This window comes from Meriones unguiculatus, chromosome 10 (genome assembly GCF_030254825.1).
Source record: "Meriones unguiculatus strain TT.TT164.6M chromosome 10, Bangor_MerUng_6.1, whole genome shotgun sequence".
In the NCBI taxonomy this organism is placed as follows: Eukaryota; Metazoa; Chordata; class Mammalia; order Rodentia; family Muridae; genus Meriones; species Meriones unguiculatus.
In genome coordinates this window covers 4,128,766-4,152,397 of record NC_083358.1, presented here as the reverse complement: position 1 = coordinate 4,152,397, position 23,632 = coordinate 4,128,766, and the positions used below count along the sequence as shown (strand labels likewise).

The 23,632-nt window shown below is 55.3% G+C and overlaps 1 protein-coding gene across 1 annotated transcript in view; it reads right to left on the bottom strand.

Moving 5' to 3' along the window:
- The window catches only part of Pgbd5 (piggyBac transposable element derived 5), a 56,904-nt gene that overhangs the window by 3,949 nt on the left and 29,323 nt on the right, over nt 1–23,632 (bottom strand). Inside the window, exons 2-5 of the mRNA XM_021650123.2 lie at nt 10,328–10,755; nt 6,311–6,445; nt 2,283–2,463; nt 671–868 (exon numbers count right to left, since the gene is read on the bottom strand). Of these exons, the coding sequence (XP_021505798.1) occupies nt 671–868; nt 2,283–2,463; nt 6,311–6,445; nt 10,328–10,755 (942 nt within the window). The remainder of the gene's footprint in view (nt 1–670; nt 869–2,282; nt 2,464–6,310; nt 6,446–10,327; nt 10,756–23,632) is intronic.

Sequence of the window (23,632 nt, the reverse complement as noted above, 5' to 3'; positions counted from 1 at the left end):
TCTCTCTGTGTCAATTATTTTGGGAGTTGGCAGGGTTAAGAAAAACTGTTGCTTTATTGATTTCTTGTTACAGGGCATGGTGAGGCACACTACAGAGGCACACATCGCACACACGCCACACCCCAGAAACACATGTGTCACACACCCGCATGCACACGGGAATGCAAGCTCCTCGTGTGCACACTGCATTGGCGGCATCTCTGCAGATTCCTTGGCAGGCCCCTCAATCTCTCTCTCAGCAGTTCCACGCTGTCTTAACTGTCAGTTTCTTTAAGTACTGACACTGGCTTATTAAGTCCCTCTGCTCTGGATTGATCTTACATCCCCAGAGAATCAGCAAGGAAAACAGCAGGCCACCTGGCAGTCAGGATCTCATAGACGCTTTGCTTCCAGGAGCCCGTGATGATAAAATGATGCACAAATTCCACCCAGAATGTAGCCCATCACCATGCCCCAAACCACAGAACCATCACACCTTAAGAAGCAGATGAGGCCAATGCCATGTGCCAATCAAATCCTCCCAGGTTGCCAAGGCAAGCTGAGATTCGAGATGCTCTTCCTTGCCCCTTCCCAGGACAGCAGAACCAATTACTAGAGATAGAGATGGCGCGAGGGTCCGCCAGGCTTGTGCCCTGGGTGCCCCCCTCCTATACCCACACGCCCTGCTCACCTTGCTGCACGGGGGAGTAGGCGTTGGTCAGGAAGCGGAAGTGGCCCTTGTTGTACCAGCAGATCAGAGACATGTTCCCCTTCGTCCTGATCTGGTGCTGGCCCCGGGCCAGCGGCGTGGCAGGGTTGGTCAGCATGGACGGAGGGAGGCCAGTGCAGTCACTCTTCCTGGAGCTGAGCAGGCCGCAGCAGTAGATCCCTGGTAGGCAAGGTGCAAAATCTCACGTGTGCCACGGACAGGGCCCCCCAACCTGCAGCCCGGGGAGGAGAGACGGTGCCTCTGCTCGGCCTCCCTATCCCTCCACGGGAGCACACCCAAAGGTCCCTTAGGCCATGTCGAATACAATGGACCAACGCAACGGCGTGGCACCTGCCAACAGGCCTCGTTTTGGCACTGAGGCATATCATCCCACCTGCTTCCGGAAACCTGTATATCACGTGTGCATCACAGAAGGAGAAGGAGGTCTGGAGGGAAAGGACCCAGCTCACAGTTGAGCCGGAAAGAGGGGATGTGGACACGCCCGGCAATGCAGCCAGAGTCCTTGGGATGGACACACGGTCAGTTCCTGAGACTCTCGTCACTGTAGACAAGGAGCATGGCACTCCATCGCCAGGAGCTCGGTACCTCTAGATGCCTCTAAAAATCCACGGTGACGCCATCTTTATATTACCTAACCTTGGAAAGGGCAGAACTTCCTACCCAGTGACTGTCTCCAGCGAGAGGTCTCTCTCCATCTCCTTGCTTACTGAGCTAGGGAATGGCTTTCCCCGGGATCTCAGGAGCAACCCTCCTGCCTTCTGGGAAGGAACCTCAGTGGTCCAGCCATGCGCCCATACCAGCTCCCGTGCGGCGCTGCACACCTGGCACTGGCCACACACACTCCAACTCCTAGCGCTGCTAACAGTCAAGAGGTGGACCATCACACACACACACACGCATGCGCATCAAGGCACTTCTCTATACACGCCTCCACAGACATGTGGCTCAGACAACAGGCCGGCTCCCCACCGTGCTTCACGGAGGGCCAGAGCTCCTCCGGAGCCGCTGTGTCCTGTGTTGTAGGACTGGCTCCTGCTCAGTCTGATCTCTTGCTGGGCTCTTGCCACACGTGAGCCCTGAGGCTGCTGGCACTGGCCAGTGCAGGGGGTTGCCCCTACCTAGACTGCCGTGTGACCCACAGTGGCTGGCTGCCTCCTCACGTCAACACAGCTCCCAAGACTCAGGACACCAGCTGCGTGTCCCTCCACAGCTCGAGAGCGTTCAGTCTGAAGGTCTGATGGCCACTGTGTGCTGTGGCTAACTAGCTTCTGTCTATGAGTGATACTTTCTGAGCTGTCCCCAGGGCTTTTCCTCCAGGCCTTTGATGGCCAGACCACACAGCATGGGACACACACAGGAGTGCCTAGGGCACACACGGGGGTGCCCAGAAGACTGGCAGAGCTCTGTGCCAATGCTGTCTTGAAACGGGGGGCCCAAACTCCCACAGCTTGAGGGTACCAGATCCCAGCACTCAGGGTCCTGAGATGCCTGGGCAGCCCGTGCTAGCCACTCTCCTGTCCGCCTCGCCCTCTCGTCACTTCCCCCAGCAGCTGGCCATCTGGGAAGGACCAACCTTGCTTCTCAAATTCTTCGAACAGGGTGAGGCTGGTGATGCTGGGACCCGTGAAGATGATGTAGTTCTTCCCAGCCGCGGTTCGGCACAGGCTCCGGGCCACCATGCCATGGAGCTGTGGCTTGTTCTTCAGAGCGTCCAGACCATCGGGGCCACCCCCTTCCTTCAGGTGGACATAGATCTTGAATGGAAATGCACAGAGGTCAGAGTGACAAGGGTAACATGGACCACAGCCCGAGGCTGCAGGAAACACGGGGTCAGAGGACACAGGGAAAGCACCCCATTGTGTCATCTGCTTCACGCAGCTGCTGCTTTAGCCTGGAAGAGTCCAGGTGGGAAAGGAGCAGTTAAAGATGGCGAAACTCAGTCAAAACTGATGCAAACTTGAAGCACACACACAAATACACACACACACACAAAGGCCACTTCAAGGGCTAGCCATGCTCTCACATGGGTACTGTCCACTGGGCACAATAACTAGTCTGCCCAAAGGCGGGCAGGACAGCCCCCATCTGTCTCAACGGCACCAGACACACAGTGGAGGTCAGACACACTCCAAGGCCGAGGAGCCAAGAGTGTTGTGGAGGTAACATGGTTTTGTTTTTATTCCGGGTGTGGGGTGTGGGGCTGATTCAGATGGTCCGCAGCAGCAAAGTATTTGCCTCATTGGGCTCTGAGCGGGGCCCTTTGCCAGCTGCAGATAGTTTAACTCTGAGGACGCTGAGAGGGAATAAAAGCCAGAACCAGAGCGTTGAGGGGGCTGAGGAAGAACAAGGCTGCTGGTGATGCCCCCCCCCACACACTCACTCCTCCTGGCTGCTGTTGATGCAATGTAGCAAGAGGAAGTTGGGGCTATCCTGACAGAGGACTTGATTTGCCCCAAGGACCCTGACGACCTTATCCAGCTAAAGGAAGTAGCTAAAGAGAACCCGCCCCCTCTCCCCACTAACCTCCTTGCTTTCCTACCCAGTATTAGGCTTTTGGAAGGGATTGGGGTGGAGAAGGGAGGAAGAAGATTAAGAAACGTAAATAAAATGGTTTTTAAAAGGGCACAACCAACAGGATGTGCCAAGCTCGGGAAGCATCCCTGAAACACGATCCATGCCAGCCGTGTGATTGCTGGGAGGACCTCAAAGCTTTGTCCCCGAGGAGTGGATGTGGGAAGAGGATGGATCCAAGGGCAGACAGGCCCGGTCTGCAGGGTGCTGACTAGTCTCTTCTCCTAAGGACAATGGAGGTTTCGGGGATGCTCAGACTTCTGTAGACAGAGGCCAGACAGAGCCTACCACTTTCCTGTACTCCGCCCTGCAGAGCAAGCTGACATTGGAGCAACCAGACCACACCAGTTACTGCCAGGAGCTGGGATACCAACAGCACTCTGAGAAATGCCCAGAAGGAGCACCTGGAAGGACCCGTCCTGCCTGACGAGTTTGGGAGGCCCCTACCAAGCACAGGCATCCCTGAGGACAGAGAACACGAAGGCCCAACTCTGTTTAGGTCGGAGCACAGGGACGTGTCTAGGCAGCGAAGTCTTCAATGGAGTGAGCAATCCCTCAGAGCAGTGGTGCCCAGCAACAGAGCCACAGGGCCCAGCAGGGGTCAGGAGGCTGGGTTCTGGCCTGCCACAGACCTTCTGGAATATGCAGCTCAACATTTTTGTTCTGACTGTACACTCTAGCTTCAGCCAGCACGGTCTCTACAGACATGCTGGCTGCGCGCTCAAAGAGCCATTCCTGCAGGTTGTGAGATGTGGAGTTCTGTGCACACGTGTGTGTTTGGACACCTGGTCCAGCTGGTGGTGCCCATGGGAGAGGTTGTGGAGGCGGGCCTGGCTGAAGGATGTAGTTTCCATCCTGGCGCTCTTTCCTGTCGTGCTCTCTGCCTGTCAATACCACGCAGCCAGCCACTCACGCCCTGCCAGGCCTGAGCTGCTCCTGCAGCCTCTGTGCCTGCCTGCTCCTGAGAGGGTGCAAATCTCTCAAATGGGCAAAACTCATGTATATGAAATGAAAGTGAATGAATCTTGAAACCCTAAAGCGTTTACTGGAATTATAGATGCTCTGGGATTTTGGTGTTGGGGGTAGGAAGGGTCACTAATGAGAGATCTTCTCTACCAGCACTGATCGGTGCAGCTGGAAACCGGTGGGTTTAGGACATGGGATTGTGGTTGTCAGTGTGGACTGCCTTCTGTGCAGGTCTGCGGATTGCCAGGCTCCTGCTCCCCTGGGACTGGCGACTTCCCCAAACACCAGCAACAGGCGGCAGACACTTTGCCCTGGCTGGGGACATTTGCAAAACCATCTGGATTTGCTCAGGACATTGCCCACATGGGCAAGTCCAGGTGTTCCAGCTACTTCCTTCTCAGGGTGTGAACACGGTGTGACACGGACTTCTGCTGAGCCAGCAGCCTTCTCCCCTTCAAGAAATCCAGAAGCAGCATCGGAGGCGTGCAGAGACTCCCAGGTGTGGAGAGCTCACAGTAACCAGTTCTGTACTTGAACATTATAGTTATTAGTTTTTACTGTGGCGTATGTGTGTATGTGTATACTCACATGCCTGGATCTGAACACGCCACTGTGCGATGTGGTGAGTGTGTGGAAGTCAGAGGACAGCGTGGGAGAGTTAGTTCTCTTTTCACCATGTCTGTCCCAGGCATCGAACTCTGACCGCCAGGCTTGGCAGTGAGCACCTTCCCCCGCTGGGCCGTCCGTAGACCTCTGCACTGGCCGTCTGGAGAGAACATTCTCCCCCGGCCAGGCTGGCCTGCAACACAGCAGCATTCCTCTGCTTCTCTTCCTAATTCCTTCAAAGAACACTCACAGGCCACTGGAATGACTGGCTGATGGACACAGAGGCCCCGAGATGCAGCTGCTGACATTCCACTCGATGTCCCCGGGGTCTGGGACACTGGGCCCCATCGCACACACTGGCACCGCTACCTCTCCTTCAGAACAGGACAGAACCTATCTGGGGATGTGGAACTGGTGAATGCCATTGGCAGCTGTGTGTACCTGGGCACACGTGGTGCAGCCACGGGCAAACAGCACAGGTGCAGAGTCGGCGCTCACAGGAGGCTCACGAAGTCCCCTTGTGGGAGGAAATGGAGACACAGGCTGTGGGTGTGAGTGGAGGCATGGCGGCATCACTCACTGCTTGTGCAAGTGCATGCAAGCAGGTTGCGTACGCGGAGCGGAGCGCTGCTTTCCTGGTCCGGAAGGACGGTTCGCTGTGTGCGGCCTACAAGCCCACTGTGAAGCGGGCACCCGCAGTGCTCTGTTTGTTTTAATGTTTATCTTTTCTCACGGGGTTGAGGGTAGCAGCACACCACCGGTGAGCACCAGCTGGCAGAGTCCAGTCAGCTCTGCGAGCAAAGCCAGCCCAGAGGCGGGCAGAGTGCGGCTCCCGCCACCCCTAACGGCCTGAACACACGATAACCTCCACCCTTGGGTCACGGGGAGCATGTGGGAAGCACATGAGCCCTCCAGTCTCAGCCCACAGCAATCAAGAGAACCAGCCGGTCTCCAAACAACTACGTCAGCCATCGCCAGCCTCTCCACGGCCCCCTGTGAGCCCTAGACCAGAAAGCCCAATGGCTTTTCCTCCTGGAGACCCCTCCAGCTTTCCGGAGCTGCTTTTCTACTCCCCAGTCTCTCACCTTTCCCTAATTCTCCTTAATAAGGCTTGTTTCCACTCTACACGCTCCAGCTGTCCGCGACCTTCATCGTCACTGGCCCAAGACAAACTCGGAGCCCCTGGCACGGCCCATCTTGGGAGCCTCTGAGCCCCTGAGTGTCTGGCACCCTAGGTCCTGGAGTCCTGTCAAAACCCTACGCCACAGCGGTGGAGCTGGGCACCCCAAGAGCAGGCACAGTGAGACCAGGCTGGCCTGGCCTGGGGTGCCAGGCCGAGTGTGACAGACAGTGGGCCGACGGGAAGGAGCCGGGCCCCCGGCACTCCGCCCCACCCAGCTCCCGGAGGCCCCCATTCTGACACGCCTGGTTCCCCACACCACAGTGCCCTCGGCTCACCTGGACGATGAAGCCGGTTGAAGAGCACTGACGGACCCACAGGCTGAATTTCCGCTTTTTCCGCTTCCGCAGCTCCCGCTCCGTGCAAGTGGCGATGAACACCGGGTCCTCATCAATCAGGGGTTCGTGTAGCACCTGCAAGAAAGGACAACGGATGTTCCCATGGCGCAGCGTGAGCTCCATTGACACCTTCAGAAGACTGACGGTCTACACGGCCCTCTAGGGAGGGCTCAGGGGGGAGGCACACGGCCTCGCTGACATCCTGACACACAGCGGACGTTCCTTCCGCAGAGGTGAGTTACCCACGTCACACAGCCCACACCAGCTGTGCCTTTAACCTTCACACTGCTCTCAGAGGCGCTGTCCCAGGCCCATCTTTGGTGTCTCCAAGTGTCGGGCACCCTAGATCCTGGGGTCATGTCAAAACCCTGCATCATAAGGTGGAGCCAGGGATGACTGTGGCCCTCGTCCGTGAGCTGTGTCACTGGCCTGGGGTCTCCTGGCCCAACTGGTGTCAGTGCATGTCTACGGGGGTGTGTACACATGAGTGAAGGTTCCTACAGAGGCCAGCTGTATCACATACCCTGGAGCAGAAGCACAGAGGTTGTGAGCTGTCCAGTACTGGTGCTCTGAAGGGAACCTGGCTCCCCTGCAGAGAGAGCACACCCTCTCGGCTACCAAGCCAGCTCCCTGACCCCCAAGCAATTACTAACTATGCTTCACCTGTGTCTTCTTTGGTTGGTTAGGTTTTTGTCTTGTTTTGTTTTGAGACAGGGTTTCTCTTTGTAGCCCTGGCTGTCTTGGAAGTTGAACTGTAGACCAGGCTGGCCTTGAACTCACAGAGATCTGCCTGCCCCTTCCTCCCAAGTGCTGGCATTAAAGCCATGTGCCACTACCACCAGGCAGGTCTACTTCTTGATAACCTGTGAACCTATGACCTTTTCAAAGACTGGACAATAAAGTAAAAAGAACTGTTATTTTCACGGAGAACTGTCTCGGTCACGGAGAGCGAGGTCAGGCCCGGGATAGGTGACATGGTGCAGCAGCAGGCCGCCGGATGAAGATAAAAGTTCTTGGGGGCTTTTGGGTACATTGTGACAATTCCCTCCCCTGTTCTAAGTAAGTCACAATCATGAATGAGGGCACACCTGCGCCTAAACAAGATTCCGTGTACGCGCGCTCATTTCAACACTACACAATGCTCTAGATTGAGGGTCATCAAATCTCACCCACTGCAGCTCTGTGGCCACATGGGAGAAGAGACAAGACCTATAGAGACCACTAAAATCTAAAACAGTATTGACCGTGTGCAGAAAAGGTTTCAGTGAGCTCAGCTCCTAGAGATGGTCAAGTGTGGCTTTCCCAGCAGGTTTGAGTCAGCCCCAAAGGCACGCCAGTCCCTGACCTGGCCTGCCACACTGGAACAGCAGTCCCTGACCTGGCCTGCCACACTGGAACAGCAGTCCCTGACCTGGCCTGCCACACTGGAACAGCAGTCCATGACCTGGCCTGGCACACTGGAACAGCAGTCCCTGACCTGGCCTGGCACACTGGAATGTCAGTCTGTGGCCTGGCATAGCACACTGGAACACCAATCCATGACCTGGCGTGGGCACACTGGAATGTCAGTCTGTGGCCTGGCCTGGCACACTGGAATGTCTTCTCAGGACTCATGACCCAGCGTTCTTCTGGGGATCCTGCCTTGGTTCCATTTTTAAAAGCACGAGCCTCAGGCTTTAGAGGTGCGCCCATAGCAAGCAACCCATGTCTGGTTTCCAGCACCCACACTGTGGAATTTCAGTTGTAGGGGATCCAGTGCCCTCTTCTGATCTGTGGGCAGGGCACACATGTATGCACACCCCCCCAGATGTACACACACATACATGCAGGCAAAACACTCAAATATGTAAGATAAAAACATCTTTTTTTTTTAAGCAGCAGCCTCACCTCACTGTACTGCACACACACACTGCCCCAAGTGACTTCCGTCTGAGCCCCAGCCTCTGCTCACCATGGAGAGGCAGCTGGCTTGCCTGTGCTGCAGTCCGGACCCTTACATTCCCTGGCTCCTTGCAGCTTCTGAAACCTTCGATGCCCCATATGGAACCATCCAGCAAAATGGACATCTCAGGAGGGCATAGGGATGGGGGAGATGGCAGGGAGGTGCCCCGGCTCCCCACTCTCCCCGACCCACCTTCTTGCCTAGACTGTTGTTTCTCAGGCACCCAAGAACAGTGCCCTCTGAGGTGAGCCAGCCAGTCCATCTCTATGTGACCTTCAGCCACGGTTATGCACGGCACCACAGGGCCAGCAAGAATCTCTGAGCCTCACTCCTCTTCCTCTGGAGAAAACAGCTAGCCGCCAGCGCTATCCCTGAGTCCCCTCTGTGTGACAAGCCACTCGGGGGCATGCCAGGCTTCGAGCATGGCAGACGAGACCTCTCTCACGTATTTGCATAATCCCTCTCCAGGGACATTTCTCCAATTAGCCTGGCTCCAGTTCTGAGGAGAGTGACACCACCCGTTTTGTTTTGTGTGTGTGGATACCTCACACAATAGATGGCGGCTTTATTTGCTGGCAGATTCTGGGGTCTTCTGGGAACTCCAGAAAACCTTCTGAAAAGGGTACCACTCCTAGAATGGTAGGTAGCTCCAATGCTGCATGCTGAGAGTTCATGCACCTGAGTGTATGCGTGTGTGTGTGTGTGTGTGTGTGTGTGTGTGAGCAGCTATTTGTTGAGGGCAGGGTCATGAGTCGGTATGAGGGAGAAGACCCCGGGTTACTCCTGAGAACCAGAGCAAATCCAACCCTGGCTCTGGCAAGGTTTGGGGAAGAACTCAATTAGTCTCAACAGGCAAGGGCAGACCTCTGGGAAGAAGGAAAGAGATGTCCCCAGACCAGAATGTGGCTTGCTGCCCCCTCCCCCAGCTCTCACAGTAGGGAAGCCTGCTCGGAGTATTCCGAAGCCCATGGACCTGAGGCAGTAACACCCCTCCACCCCCTCAAAGCCCTCAAGTTTCCAGCTGTGTGGGGTGGGGGAACATTGCAGATGGGCACAAGAGAGCAGTAAGGGTGGAAGCCACAGAGCCTCTGAAAGGATAGCCAAAAGTGTGAAAATTGGTGCGACTGCAAAACTAGATTCTCTCTGCAGAGGGAGCTCAGCTTCCCACCTGGGTGCCAAACTTCAATCTGAGACAGAGAACTTGACAGACATCAGCCACCTCCTCAACCTGCTACATCAACAGAGCAATTCCAAACTAGGAGTGGCAGTGCTGAGCATGGGTGGACATAGGAGGTGGTATGGACCAGGAGCTGAGAGCCACGAGGGCCTTCTGAGCAGGTTAGGGATATCTGGAGGAAGTTGGGTGCCATGAGTGGCTACCAGACCCTGGAAGAGACTTTGGGTCTGCCCGAGACCACAGGAATGGCGGCAATCCCCGCTCAGCCCTTCACCATCCAGGAAGGGTTAACCCCGAGTCTCCTCCACACTACCAGGGATGTGACCTCAGGGAGCATGACAGGGACCCTGACACTAGTGTGCAGCATAAAACCACGGCAGGAAGAGCCGTGGAAGAGGGGGCTGTGGAAAGAGGAGCGTGCTGAGGCCTGAGTATAGGGTTGAATTCCAGCTGTCTGGGGGTCAGAGTTCAAGCCCCAACCCTTCCTTAAAACATGTTCGTATCATTAACAGTACAGCTGGTGACCTTGAAGTGGCTTGTTCAAGTCATGGAGAAAGGACATCCTAAACCCTGTCCCTAGCCAAAAAAGGTTCCAGGCCATTGAGTGATACCTGCCACACACACGCACACATGCACACACACAAAGCATGCATGGACTCCTGTGGAGATACACACATGCAAGCACACACACATATGCATGCATGGACCCATGAGTGCAGACACACACATATGCAAGCATGGACCCATGAGTGCAGACACACACATATGCAAGCATGGACCCATGCATGGAGACAGGCACATGCGAACGTGCACACACACAAATGCGGCCTGGCCTCACCTGGGTCTGAGACGGCCGGAAAGCAGCATCGAAGCCGCTCTGGAGGGAGTCGAGGAAGGGCTGGACCTTGTAGAGGCCGTGCGTGGTCTGGCTGGAGCGGAAGGCCACCACGTGGAAGTACTTGAGGATCTTCTCGAAGCGGGCCTGGCTCATGACGAGCGCCAGGCTGCGGTTGCTGTAGAAGCCGCCGCTCCAGATGCTGAGGACCGACTCGCAGTGCGAGACGCTGGTGGAGATGACGTAGCCCAGGAAGGCCTTCATCTCCGCCAGCGTCACCTCCGCCCAGGCGCCGTCGCTGCCGAAGCGCTCCTGGAACTTCCTGGCGTACATGTTGGTCTGCGCCACCATGTTCTTGAGCACGTTGTCCGGAACGAAGAGCTGGAAGAAGTCCACCGCGCTCGCGCTGGGCGGCATCTTCCTGGTGGGACCTGAAACCCGAGACAGGCGGGGGCTCAGTCCCCGGGCCGCCACCTCCTGCTGCCCTGCTCAGCCTCCTGCCCGAATGGAGGCCACGGCCCAGCTCTCCCACCCCGGCCTTCCTGTCATTCAGATGCTCTTGTCCTGCCCCATAGCCCTGTCTCCCAGAATATGCCCATCACCCACCTCCCTTCCCGCCCTCCCGCAGCCCAAGCCCAGTGCTCTGTGCCTCCCGCCCTGTCCTCCTATCCCCCTGGTCCCTGCGCCACCAGACCATCACACTCAGCTGGCGCCTCAGACCTCAGACAGCCTGCAGGACATCAGTGGCAACACCGTTTCTGGAATCTAGCCAAACAAGAGTCCTGCCGAATGCAGCCCTCCCTCCACGCCCCAGTGAAACCAAGACGCAACTTACTGTAACATTCTCACCACGAACCAAAAACATGGTAAGTGGAAACTACATGTACCCCCCGCCCAGATTATTCTAATTCAGTGAAGGCAAACGGCAGGGAGTCAGCTGCTCCCTTCACAAGGGCGGCTGTGCCTCACCTCAGGATAGTCCTCACCTGACACACTGCTAGCCAGAGAGAGCCAGGCTTAAAATGCAAGTGTGGTCCCTGTTCAATCCACCGCTGCCTTTGCTGAGGGCTGTCTCTGTCTCTCCTTCTCTGGGTGTGTGTGTGTGTGTGCATGTGTGCATGAGCTTATAGGATTTCCAGGAGCTTGCAATTCTACTAAACAGGCTTAAAGCAGCAGGCTCTGAATTGTAGGGGACAGGCGTTCTTTTTTGCACCTGTGTGGCAATTTTAAAATAAAAACTGTGTGTATGATTCAAAGTTTCACAGGTCTCCTCTTCCACCAGCTTGTACAGTCTGTAAAAACGAAGCTGTTCACAGACAAAGCCGATGAGACAGCCAGGTTTTTGAACAGTGGCCAGATCCAAAGATGCAGCTGCCTTTTTTCTGTTTCCATTTTGTGTGTGTGTGTGTGTGTGTGTGATGTGTGTCTGTGAATGTTTGCATGTGTACATGTACATGTAGGGGGCACACAGAAGGCCAAGGCTGAAACTGGGAATCACCTTCAATCGCTCATTTCCACCTATTCACTGAGACAGGACTTCTCAGTGAACCCAGAGTGTACAGATATGGATCCAAACTCCTGATTGCCCAGCAGCCCTTTAAGCACCGAGCCTCCTCCACAGCCAGACTCCTCGCAGTCAGTTCACTGTATACCAGATCTGCTGGCTGCTCCCAGCTCTCGTTTTCTCTCTGTAGAATGGACTGAGTGGAATCAGCTTGGGAAGCCTGTCTGCAGAGTAAAATGGCCCAGGCCGCCACCAGAAGCCTTTCAAGGAGGCCAGCCTAAGGCTTGGCAGTTACTTCTGCGACAACATCTATTGAACTCACTGAGGGCTTTGCAATTTCTGATTTCAGCTCACCTAGACAGCAGGGCCGCCAGCGTATTCACTGCCCCAACCGCAGTGTAGAAAGGTAGCCTCCCTGGCACCAGTGTGCCAGGCTGGCCCAGGAGGGAGCCCTTGGCATGGGATGCTGGGACACAGGGCGTGCCGGCTAGTGCGCCCTCACTTCCCAGGCGAACATCTCTGCCTTTCAGTAGGCCTGGCAGCCTCCTCTGGGTAGAGCCATAAATGATTCAGAGTAGAGTTCAGCAAGCCGGAGAGCGCATACTCTAACTGCTGCGTCACGCTGACCTCGACGCTTGGAAGTCTGTCTTCCTAAAGTTACGTGTGAGTAATCTCCTCCCCATGTGTGCCATTTCTACACAGGTCGCCAAGGCCTCCTCCAGCCTGCTGCATGAGCACGCTGCGAGTGGCTAGCTTGCCTCCCTCAGCTCTTCAGACAGACAATTTCTCTTGTTGGTCTTTCTTGGTCGCTGGGCCTCCTGTCACTTGGAATACGGTGACACAGGTCGGCTGTCCTGAAGGAGGTAAGCAGTGGATCCAGTGCCTACCCACCGCCTCGCTTTGCTTTCTAGGGTGGCCTATATAACTTGACATCAGTCCCAAGGGGGACTACCCCCATTCAGAGAGAAAGCAGAAGTAGGACATAGGCCGTGCTGCCCAGGTAATGTATAGCTGGCCCTGTAACCGTGCATTCGAGTTCGCCCGCTGCCTGTGGAGGTGACTAAGAATGCCACATGCCCCACAGGAACAGCAACTGTGTTCTCTCCCCTCTAAGACACCCTCCCTCTGCGGGGTGAAAAGGATAAAGGCGCCCAGTGGGTACGGGGGGAGGGAAGCAGAGACCTATGTGGTAACTGTGTCGGGGGGGGGGAGACCTGGAAGAGGAACCACTTGTATTTAGGGTCCGGTGGGAGTGCAGGATCCCTGTCCAGAGCAGAAGCTCAGACCGCGGGCCATGGTGCTGAGGTCCCTCCCAGCCCCTAACACTGTGTCCTTCCCCCTGCTCTCCCAGCAGCCTATGAGCTCAGAACCCCTTCGGGATCCTCCTCCACCCCGCCCCCCAGCCTGCCCCAGTCCTGCTCAGACGTGATGGCCTGTGCCACCCACACTCTGACACCTGTTGAAGCAAGAAGGACCAGGTCATGGCTGCCCTGTCCTTCTGGCCTCCAGGCTCACGACGTGGTGTGTTCAGCCCTGAATCTATAGACAGCAAGAGTGGTGAGAATGGGCACACTCTGTGAGAGACAGGGTCATCTTTGCTGAGCAAGGCACCCGTGTCACTGCGTGGTGACAGGTTTGGATCAGCCATGTCCACCACACCTTCGAGGTGCCATGGATGACTGAGAGGACAAACAGGAAGCGATGGGCAGAAAGTGGCAAAAGCACAGCCTGCCTGGAGGCAACTCTGGGTCTTGTTTTCCTCCCTCTCCCCACGCCTCCTTTCTCCAGCTGGGGCAAGGCCCTGGCCCTTCCTCACTTCCCCCGCTGTCCTTCATAAGCCAAAGGCAACAATGCAACCTTTACAATCTCCAAGTAGAAGCAAGAGCCTCGCAGCCTTACACAGGCAGGGCCAGTCTTGGCTGCAGGTGACACATTGGGTTGCTCACTGTTCATTCAGGCAACACATACGCCATGACCACGAACGCACATGCCAATAAATGCCCCCCAGGTAGAACGTATTCCTGGCTCCACGTACTGGAATGAAGAGCATCTTCCTGAGTTCTGGAGTGGCCATGCGGCCTGGGTAGAGAGCTGTCTGGATATGTTTCGGGGAGATACCATCAGCAGCAGTTGTGGCACAGCTGAAGATCAATTCCTGCTTTAAATGCAGGGTTCAAAGCACTGGAGCCACTTCTCCCCGCTGAAATCAAGTAAGTTTAAAACCAGAACTAGGATGTCCCATATCACCACAGCCTGCCTCCCTCTGGAGAGGGACTCTCATTCCGTGAAGGGCGGAGCAGAGGAAGGCCTGCACTCTAGTGTGTGCCTGGCATCCCAGCATGTGGAAACTAGACTGCTGCAAGTTCAAGGCTAGCTGGGTTCACGCAGCAAGTTACAGCCCAGCCTGTGGAGTATGGAGTGAAACCCTGTGAAGGAATGGAGAGGAAGAGAAAGGAAAGGACAGGGGTGTTCCTTAGGAAATGACGAGGGATGGAAGGAGACAGCAGGGCAGTCAGTGTGCTGGAAGTCAGTCTGGAGACACAGGAGGAATCCACTGACAGAGAAGAGGGATGGGTGTGTGCCTGTGTGTGCTGTGCCATGCATCTGTGTGCAGAGGCCATGCACACGCTTGGTCCAGGCCTCAACGTCTCTGAAACGCTGGCTTCAAACCTTTGTTCTTAAGTTCAGATGAACTTAAGCAGGGGGTCACAGGGGTACACAGGACAGGCTGGGCACAGCAAGCATGCTTCTAGTCTCACAGCCCTGTCCCAGCACTTACAAAATAACTGGGGGTCCAAAGAAGCGATCAAAAAGGGGGTGGCCCAGGCGGGTCTTGACTCTGGAGAGGCCAGAGGCTCTACAAGGCCCAGTGAACAGGTCTGACTCTTCCAACCCAAACGAAAGAGCAAAGCTAAGACCCCTAACTCAGGCCAGACCCCTGATTAAACACAGCTTCTTGGCATCAGCGAGACTGAGGGACGTATGGTGATAGGGAACACGATGTCGCTGAGAACCACATGGATCAACAGGTGGGCGGGGTGCAGCTGGCCTGCCTGACCCATGACCCCTGGCACGGACCGGCTTCCGTGTTTCCTGCCCACATGGGAGCCGGCTCTGCCTGGCCAGTGCGTGCAGGGAGGACAGCACCAGGCTTCCTTCCCAGATGGACCCGCCTGGACACGTGGACAAGCGGTTGCCTCCCACTCACTAAACACACCGAGCTGGAAGGCCCTGAAGGTCCAGCCCATCACAGCTCAGGTAGACCCTCTGGACACACAGCCAGGCTCACAGGACCCACGGAGACCTTTGCCCTACCATTGGGCCCTCTGCTTGCTTTGACTTTGGGCATGCACGGGGGCAAAAAGTTGCAGGACCACTGGGGTCGATGGCAGCCGGGAGAGCTTGGTCCCTGGACGCCCATGTGCTCCTTTCTCAGCACAGTGCTGTCCCAGAAAAGCGTGCAGGCTGGAGCTGCTTCTCCCTGGGTGCTAATTATATCCTCCCACCTCCTGTGCACCCACCCACGCCCTGCTGGGAGAGAAGAAAATGAGAAAGGGGAGTTGGGATACAGAAACGCATCCCAAGATGGTGGCATTGGCACAAGAGGGACATGGTGCAAACGTCAGTGTCCTCATTTGACAGTGAATGCTGGGCAGGGACAGAGCAAGGGGCAGCACACCCAGGAGATGAAGGTCAGAAGAGGTTCAGGCAGGGCACCCCCGTCTCCCCAGGGCTGTGGAACTGCAGGCTCCGGCCTGCGGCCTCCTGTCCACAGCTCGTGCCACACTTCGAGAGCATTAGCTCCAAAAGCCAAGGGAACATTTTCCTTGTTTATCCATAAATATAAGCATGTCAAATTCACTTCATTTAACACACACACAGCATTTATCATGCTTTTACACGTAGGTGTGTGCTCTGTCTGCTTCACCTAAATAACAGCTCAATCTATTTGTTCCTTGCATGGATACCAGCTTCCATGTTTTTTTTTAAGTTATTTATTTATTTATTATGTATACAGTATTCTGCCAGCATGTATGTCTGTAGGCCAGAAGAGGGCACCAGATCTCATTGTCGATGGTTGTGAGCCACCATTTGGTTGCTGGGAATTGAACTCGGGACCTCTGGAGGTACAGCCAGTGCTCTTAATCTCTGAGCCATTTCTCCAGCCCTCTGTTCTGTTATTAACCCCATTTACCCAAAGGGGAAACTAAGTCACTGAGGGAATTTGTTGTTGTTTGCAGGGTTACTCCCAAGGCCACGCATCTAGGAGTGGCTGAGGTGGCTCTTCTGCACCGTCAGCCTGACTGGGTAAGGTCATCATGGAAGACCCCTGGAGCAGACCCTGGAGCAGGCTGTCTCTTTAGTTTAAACTGAGGTGGGGGCCGTCCCCAGGATGTGGGCTGCACCATCCCATAGTCTAGGTTCCCGGAATGAATACAAAAGGAGAAAGTGTAAATATTCATCTTGCCTGCGTCCTCACTGCAGACACAATATTACCAGCAGCCTTGCTCCTGCCTCCCTGCCTTTGCCTCCATGGAAGACTGTATCCCTTTGAACTGTGAGCCAAAATGAGTTGTTCTATTAAAGCTGCTTCCTGTCAAGTACCTGCCAACAAGAAAAGTGACTAACAGCACAGTGTAAGAGAATGTGCTCAGCCGCCTCGCCCCGAGGAACCCACCCCTCACTTCTCCATTTTATCAGATGAGTCCTCTGCACCAAGGGCCTCCAACACAACCCCGCAACCCCATCACAATACAGCTCGCAACTCGATGTAGAAAACCAGGCACTCTGAAAGCCAGCTGCTGCGGTCCAGCCCGTGTCTTAGGAATATAACCCACAGGACGAGACAAGCATGCTCCATGAGATGGCTGAGCGAGGGACATGGCCAAGACCTCCTCCTCCTCCGAGTGTGGGAGGAGCTAGGCACACTCAGCCCTACCAGGGGCACAGTGCCCACACACTTCAAACCAGAGACTGACGCACGCTGCCAAGAACAGCATTCACATAGTGGCCCATGTGTTTCCGAGACAGAACCTCATAGTCCCAGGCCAGCCTTGAACTTGAGCAGCGGAGGATGAGCCTAAACTTCTTGTCTCTGCTCTATGTGCTGAGTTCCAGGCACTCACCACCGAGCCTGGTTTATACCATGCTGGGAGCCAGGCACGTGTGGCAAGCTCTCTAACAACCGAGCTCCCCCCCAAGTCTGCCGGAGTATTTTTAAACTGCAATTTAAGCTTTCCAGCACAAAAGCGCCTCTAATTGCCCCATCTTGTGGCACAGCCATTCTTTTCTAAGCTTCAAATTAGGAGCTCTTACAAAGACAAAAGTGGAGACAGAATAAAGTCCTTGGTGAGGATCCCCCCCCCCAGCACCTTTCCCCCACCACACATACCTTGGGACTTTTATTTGGGAGCCAGCCGGTCTTGAGAACGAACCCAGACCAGTGGAAGGCCAGCCAGCTGTGACAGAACATCTATTCTTTTGAGGAACCAAAGATGCCAAAGTGACCACTACCCTCTACACGTGCACGCCATGGCTTGGAAGAACACAGGGTTACAGACTCAGGGCAAGCATTTCGCTCCCCGTAAACGTGTCTAACTTCCACACCCCTTTAGGAAAGGAGCTGCCAGGCGGTGCCCTCAACCCCCGAGGCTCGGAACTTCAGGTTACTGGTGTGGGGGACTCGCCTTAACTCAGCCTACCGTGTGCCTGGAGCACAGCTAGTGACTGCTGGAGCTGTCACCGCATTCCAGACAAAGGGCTCAGACATGCTGTTCCACAGCACCTCTGAGGACAGTGCCAGGCTATGTGCCCGGGCCAGCTCTTTTCCCACAGACACTGTCCTCCCACTCTGGTGCTAGTAAGACCTGTATACGGCCAGTGTTCAAGCCTTGGAGAGGAGGCTGAGTCTGGATGAGTGAGGGAAGGGGGCATGCGTACAAAGGCTCCCGCAGACAGGACATCTACCTGGCCATGCCGTGCTGAGCAGTCTGTCTGTTCCAGTGAGCGGCAGCAGCAGAATCCTCCGGAGCGTGGCCCAGGACAGCTAAGACACAGATGCATTCCTGGTGAGACCAGGCGACGACCAAGTGGCGAGTGGTGGGAAAGCAGGGCCGTGCACTCAGCATTCACCCCTAACAGTCTCTACGCCAGGCTAGATTTCACTGGGCATGGCTGGGGAGTTTCACTGCTGCTGGGTTTGCCTGGATTCCTCTCCGGTCAGAGCCAATCCCACCCTAGAAGGACCCCAGCAGAGCACATAGCGCCCCCTGCTGGACTCACACACAAAGACACGAACATCTAGTATGTGACCAAAAGGGAAGGGAACTGGAGACAGGGAGCACTGTGGGCCAGACCTGGCAAATGCAAGGTGTCATTCCCAGTGAGGCAGGGCAGAAAGACGGGGAGACATGGAGGAGAGAAAAGCCTGGGAGACAGGCAGGCTCTGGACCTGATCTGCTTTTGCCTATGAAGAACCGCTGAGACAATGTGTGTTTTCTGAAAGGAAACTTACCAGAGACAATAAATGTGCTCACTTGGAGGCCAGATGAAAAGACAATCAGGCTGTGGTTACCTACGGGTACAGAGTTGCTAGCACGACACTCTCCTACATGAAGACCATTCCTCAGAAATCTAACTCATAGTTTTGTTTACCAAGAAAAACTCTTTAAGTTTAAAGCTTGTTACAAATTACACTCCGGGCAATGTTGGAAAAATGGAAAACCCAAACAAGGTTGTTTCTTAACAACCTTCAGGGAGCTAAGCTGAGAGGCGCAGATCCCAAACGTGTCTTAGAGCCCACACTGGTCAGATCAGGGCGCTTCCCTCTCAGAGCACTTTGCTTCTTACCAAACTCAACTTTGCTCTGTCTTTGGCTCGCTCTAAAGTTTCTCTCTCTGTGTAAGCTGTGAACCCCAGTTTCCCCCGGGTGGACATCTCTAAAAGGCACTCCCTGTGCTGCTGCCGGGACACGGCACTGTGTCGCTTTTCCCAGCAAGTTGCCACCATCCGCCCTCATTGCCTTACTCCTGGAGGGTCCTCCTGCACAAATTCGAAGGACACAGGACACACCTCTCCAGGGAGAGCCCTGTGATGAGGGACAGCAGAGCCCCAGCACCTCTAACCCTCTGAATCACCAGCATGCTCTCTAGACAGACGCCTGTCAACAGCCTGACAGCCAATGGCCATGGAGACAGGAGGGTCCATCTTCTCACCCCATTGTGCCCTGGTGCACAGATTCTCACTGTGGCCACCTGAGGGGCCAGTAGTGACGCTCCAGGCCCTGCAGCAGGTAGCCTTGCCCACCCTGCCCTCAACTCCGCCTTCTCCTGGTGCAGCCCCTTCCCCTCAGCATCCCGCCCCACCAGCTGAAGCTCAGCGGACAGGGACTAGAGGGAGGGATTTATTGTGATAACGGCTTCCGGGCAATCAAAGGCTTCGTCTAGGGACAGGATGAGAACATACTGGCTATGAGGTGAAGAGCAGGGCACGGTGCCGTGATGGGAGATAAGCAACCTGTGGACATATCCACACGGCTGTTTCCCAAATCAGCCCTGCTCCCCTCTCCAGACACACACCCCAGGGATGGGCAAGCCAGGACCCCACACAGCACGGCGGAACAGGTGACCCGTGCTCGGAGATGACGTGTGCAAGTGTGCACCCGTGCAGCAGGGAGTCTAGAACCCCACGTGGTGCTGCGACTGAAGCTCCGAGAGTGCTTCAGGTGACGAGGACCGAGTGCCAGGCACGTCCTTGCCATGCTCCCGTCTCTTCCCGAATACCTAAGCATTTTTAAAGGTGTTTTTATTTTCCGTGTATGGGTGCTGGGTACACGGTGTGCAAGCAGTGAGCGCAGAGGCCAGGGAGGGTACCAGATCCCAGGAGCTGGAACTACAGATGGTTGAAGCACCCACACCGCAGCTTAGAACTGTAACTCCAGGTCCAGGGAACCCAGCGCCCTCTTCTGGCTTCCACAGGCACTGCACACATATGGTCCACCGACAAACATGCCAGCAAAAACCTCACACACGTAAAGTTTCAAAAAGACTAGAAAGCAACATGAGCAAAATAGTCCAAACTTACTTAAAAGTTTAAAAGACGAGTTTGCAAGCAGGTAAGGCAGAGGGTGAACCACACAGGCCTCAGCCTAGAAGGATCCAAGGGGATCTCCAACTTGTCCCTACACATTTTGATTTCTGGAAGTCATTGACACAACTAAATCTATGGCTGGTAAGGGTGGCAATGAAGCCCCAGCGGATTGTGGGAGGGGATGCCGTTTGCTGGCAATAGAATCCTCAGCCACAGCACAACGGCTAAAGTCAGCTTCAGGAGGTCCAGAATGGTCCAAGAGACAGGCTTCTAGGCGCTGCGTCTGTGAGGGGTTGTCTGGATCTGACTCACTGAAGGGGGAACACCCACCCTGAGCGTGGGCGGTACCATTCCACAGGCTAGGGTCTTTGCCCTGTCACAGAGGACGTGACCTGAGGAGCAGCACGCGCTGCTCTGTGCTTCCTGCCCACAGAACTGACGCGGCCAGCCATCCACAGGTCCCTACCATGAACTGAGAGCCGAGGCAAAGCCTTGACTTGCTTTTGTGAGGTGTTTTGTCACAGTAATGAGAAAAACAGGCGACACACACACCAGGGACGGATGTATCCAAGTGCTCAGGCAGTCCTGCATCCTGATACCTCCAAGTGAGGAGCCTTTTATCTATACAAGCTGTGCAGGGTGCGGTCTCCACCTTTTCGAGACTGGGCACTCTGTGCTGCTACTAAACTGTCTCAGGGTCCATTTTTAGTCCCTAAACAGGAGCCATGAGAGCCCCTCGGGGAGCAGGTGTAGGCTCTGCCCTGGACAGCTTTCAGAGCCCCCCCCCATACCCAGTACTCACTACCTTGCCTCTTCATAGACTTCCCAAGGCTTCCATAACTCCTTTGATTTCTCCCTCCTGCACTGTTTGCAAAAAGCAATAAGAAAGCAGACAAGGAAAGCAAAATCGCCCAAATGTGTATGCGCAGGCTGAAAGCAACAAGCCTCAAAGAACTCATGTTTAATGAGGCTGTAAAAAAAATAAATGAATCCCAAAAATGCTACTATACTAGTCAAATGGTTGTTTATGCTTTCCACTGGTTATAAATAGTTCTCTCTAAACCGAGGGTATTGTCTGTCAAGCTCAGGGAACAAAAAGGCAGCTGTTAGAAGATCCCGGTGAAATGCAAGCAAGGCCTGTGCACGGGAGAGCCAGCGAGGAAGGGGCAGCCAGGGACACACCCGCCTCACACACACTGAATGTCTTCTGGACATTCACAGTTGGTCCCACACCCAGAGGCCAGCTGAAGTCTCTACATGGATGCTTCAGATGTGCCAAGGAAAACACCTGACTGTAGTCCTGGACCGTAATGCAAACGCCAAGAAGACCAGGCTGCGCCTGAGTTTTCCAAACCTCCAGCCACTCAGCTGTTCTTCCCTGCATGCCTTCTGCATTGATGTTGCTATTTGTTTGTTTGTTTTGAGACAGGATCACATGCTGGGGCCCAGACTAGCCTGGGTGGCCTCAGACTCGCGGCAACCCTCCTGCCTCAGCCTGCTGGGTGCTGGTGATGACAGCTGTGCGCCACCACCCTTGGCTCGTTTTGAAGGTGGAAGAAATTCACAGCAAAGTAGCAGGCCACCAACGGAGCAGCGCCCGTCCTCCACAGGCCCTTGCGGGTCCCAACGCTCCTCCGTACCACGCTGTTTATTTGTGTCTGTGTGAGCATGTAGGAATACATGCACGTGTGTGGGCATGCACATGCCATGGAGCATGCGTGTGGATCAGAAGGTAACGTGTAGAAGCCAAGTCTTTCCTTCCACCATGCCGTGGCTGGGATCAGACTCGGGTCTTCAAACTTGGTGCTAATCACCTTCGCCTGCTGGGCTGTCTCACCAGCCTCCATATACCACTTCTTCCTTTATTCTTCCCCAACAACTGGAGAGCTGTGAGCACAGCTCTTGGCACCGCAGCCCAGGTGACCATCGCGTCCGTCTTGGTCCACCTGCCCTGAAGGAAGGAGAGAGGACACCACCTGGCATTCAGGAAACACAGGCTGCTCCCCCTGCGTGCTGAGGTAAAAAATGAGCACGGAATATAGAGCCACCCAGCAGCCTCATCTACCCCAAGCAAGCTGAGGAGTAGCAAGCCCGGCCACTGCTCTTCCCAACCCTCCAGAGCTGACCCTCGGCTGCCATGCCCACCACGTGATGGCCTGTCCCCATCACCACTGCTCAGAGTTCTCACTCGGACTCCAAGGGATGCAGAGCGAAGGCATCACGCCAAAGCCCAGGGGCTGGGCGGAGAGCTGAGACATTTCTCAGATGGCAGCCGGGCAGAGCAGGCTGGAGACAGGACAGCTGGGTCTGAATCCTATGCAGAAGCCGGGCACATGACTTAGTTTCCTTCTCTACGGAAGAAAAGCTGAAAATGTTCCCTTTCCGGCTCCCTGAACAGCTGCTTCTCCAACCAGCCAGTACTGCTGCTCCCTCTGTGGGAAAGGGAAAATGCACCTCACTCATGGGCACAGGAAGGACACAGACGAAGGTCTCAAAGAAAGACAGTGACAGACACGGCTAGAACACAGGCAAAAGCCAGCCACCACACAGCTTATCTGTGTCCTGAGCCCGGCAGTCCTCCAGGGATGGAGAGTCCTGTGACTCCAGAGGCCCCTGACTCCAAGGACAAGCATAAGGAGGCTCTCCGGACTTCAAGTCCATGACGTCCCTGGAGGTCACCCTCCCTGACTCCAGTTTCTCAGTCTCCAGATCCACAGGTGAACACAGTGCCTGGATGGCACCCCAACTCCAGGTCCAAGCGGCCCCCAGAAGCTGAGACTGTAACCCTGGAACGCCAGAACTGATTTCCAGCTCGCTTAAAGCTGATTCCAGTACTGTGTGTGGCTGACTTTGCAGACCACAGAAGCAGAAAGGAAACGGCCACTGCGGGGAGGTGCTGAAGCCCACAGTGCCAGGCACACACACAGGGACACCTCACAGAGAAGACACACCAAGGGCAGTGCCGCCCCACAGATGGCTTGGAATGCGGAGCCAGGAGCTTTGCCAAGACGGTGCTGGCTGGGGTGGATCACCTCGGCCACAGGGGCTGATGGAGCACCAGGCTGGCCAGAGCGACTCAAGGTCACCTTGGAGGAAGAGGGCCCAGCTCCACAGGGCTCTCTGGACAGGACACAGAAACCACAAAGCCTTCATTCCCATCTGCAGAGTAAGAGCTTTCAATACAAAGAGCGATCTTGAGACTAAAACAAAGTACTGTGCAGGGGCAGGACGAAGCACGAGGTTCGTGCCAGGTGTGGACCTGGTGCTGCAGCTGTGAAAGTCCTCTGCCCAAATGCTGGCGTTACGGTCATGTGTCTCAGCACGGACAGGTGACACCATGTGGAGCCCCCTCTATGGAGAAACTACGTGTCCGCCTCGGCCTGACTCCGTCTGAGAAGGGGCGTGGTTTTTACAAACCAACAGCGAGCTGTACCCGCTTCAGGTCTCTCGGCTAATCCTCCAAGTTGAAGCCCAGGACCCAGCAGGGCAGAGCTCCGGGCTAACAGACACCAAGCACACTTTCTGAAATCAACAGGGCAGAAGCTGTCTGAGGATGCTCTTTGTGGGCCTCCAGTCTCTGACTGCGCTCCCCTCCTGTCCTCCATCTACTGGGGTGGCCTCACCCAGCAGTACGGAGCCACCTGTGCAGGCCGATGAGACGGCAGGTGGGGAGGTACTTCCACAAGGCTGCTGAGCACAGAAGGCCTTTCCCTGCT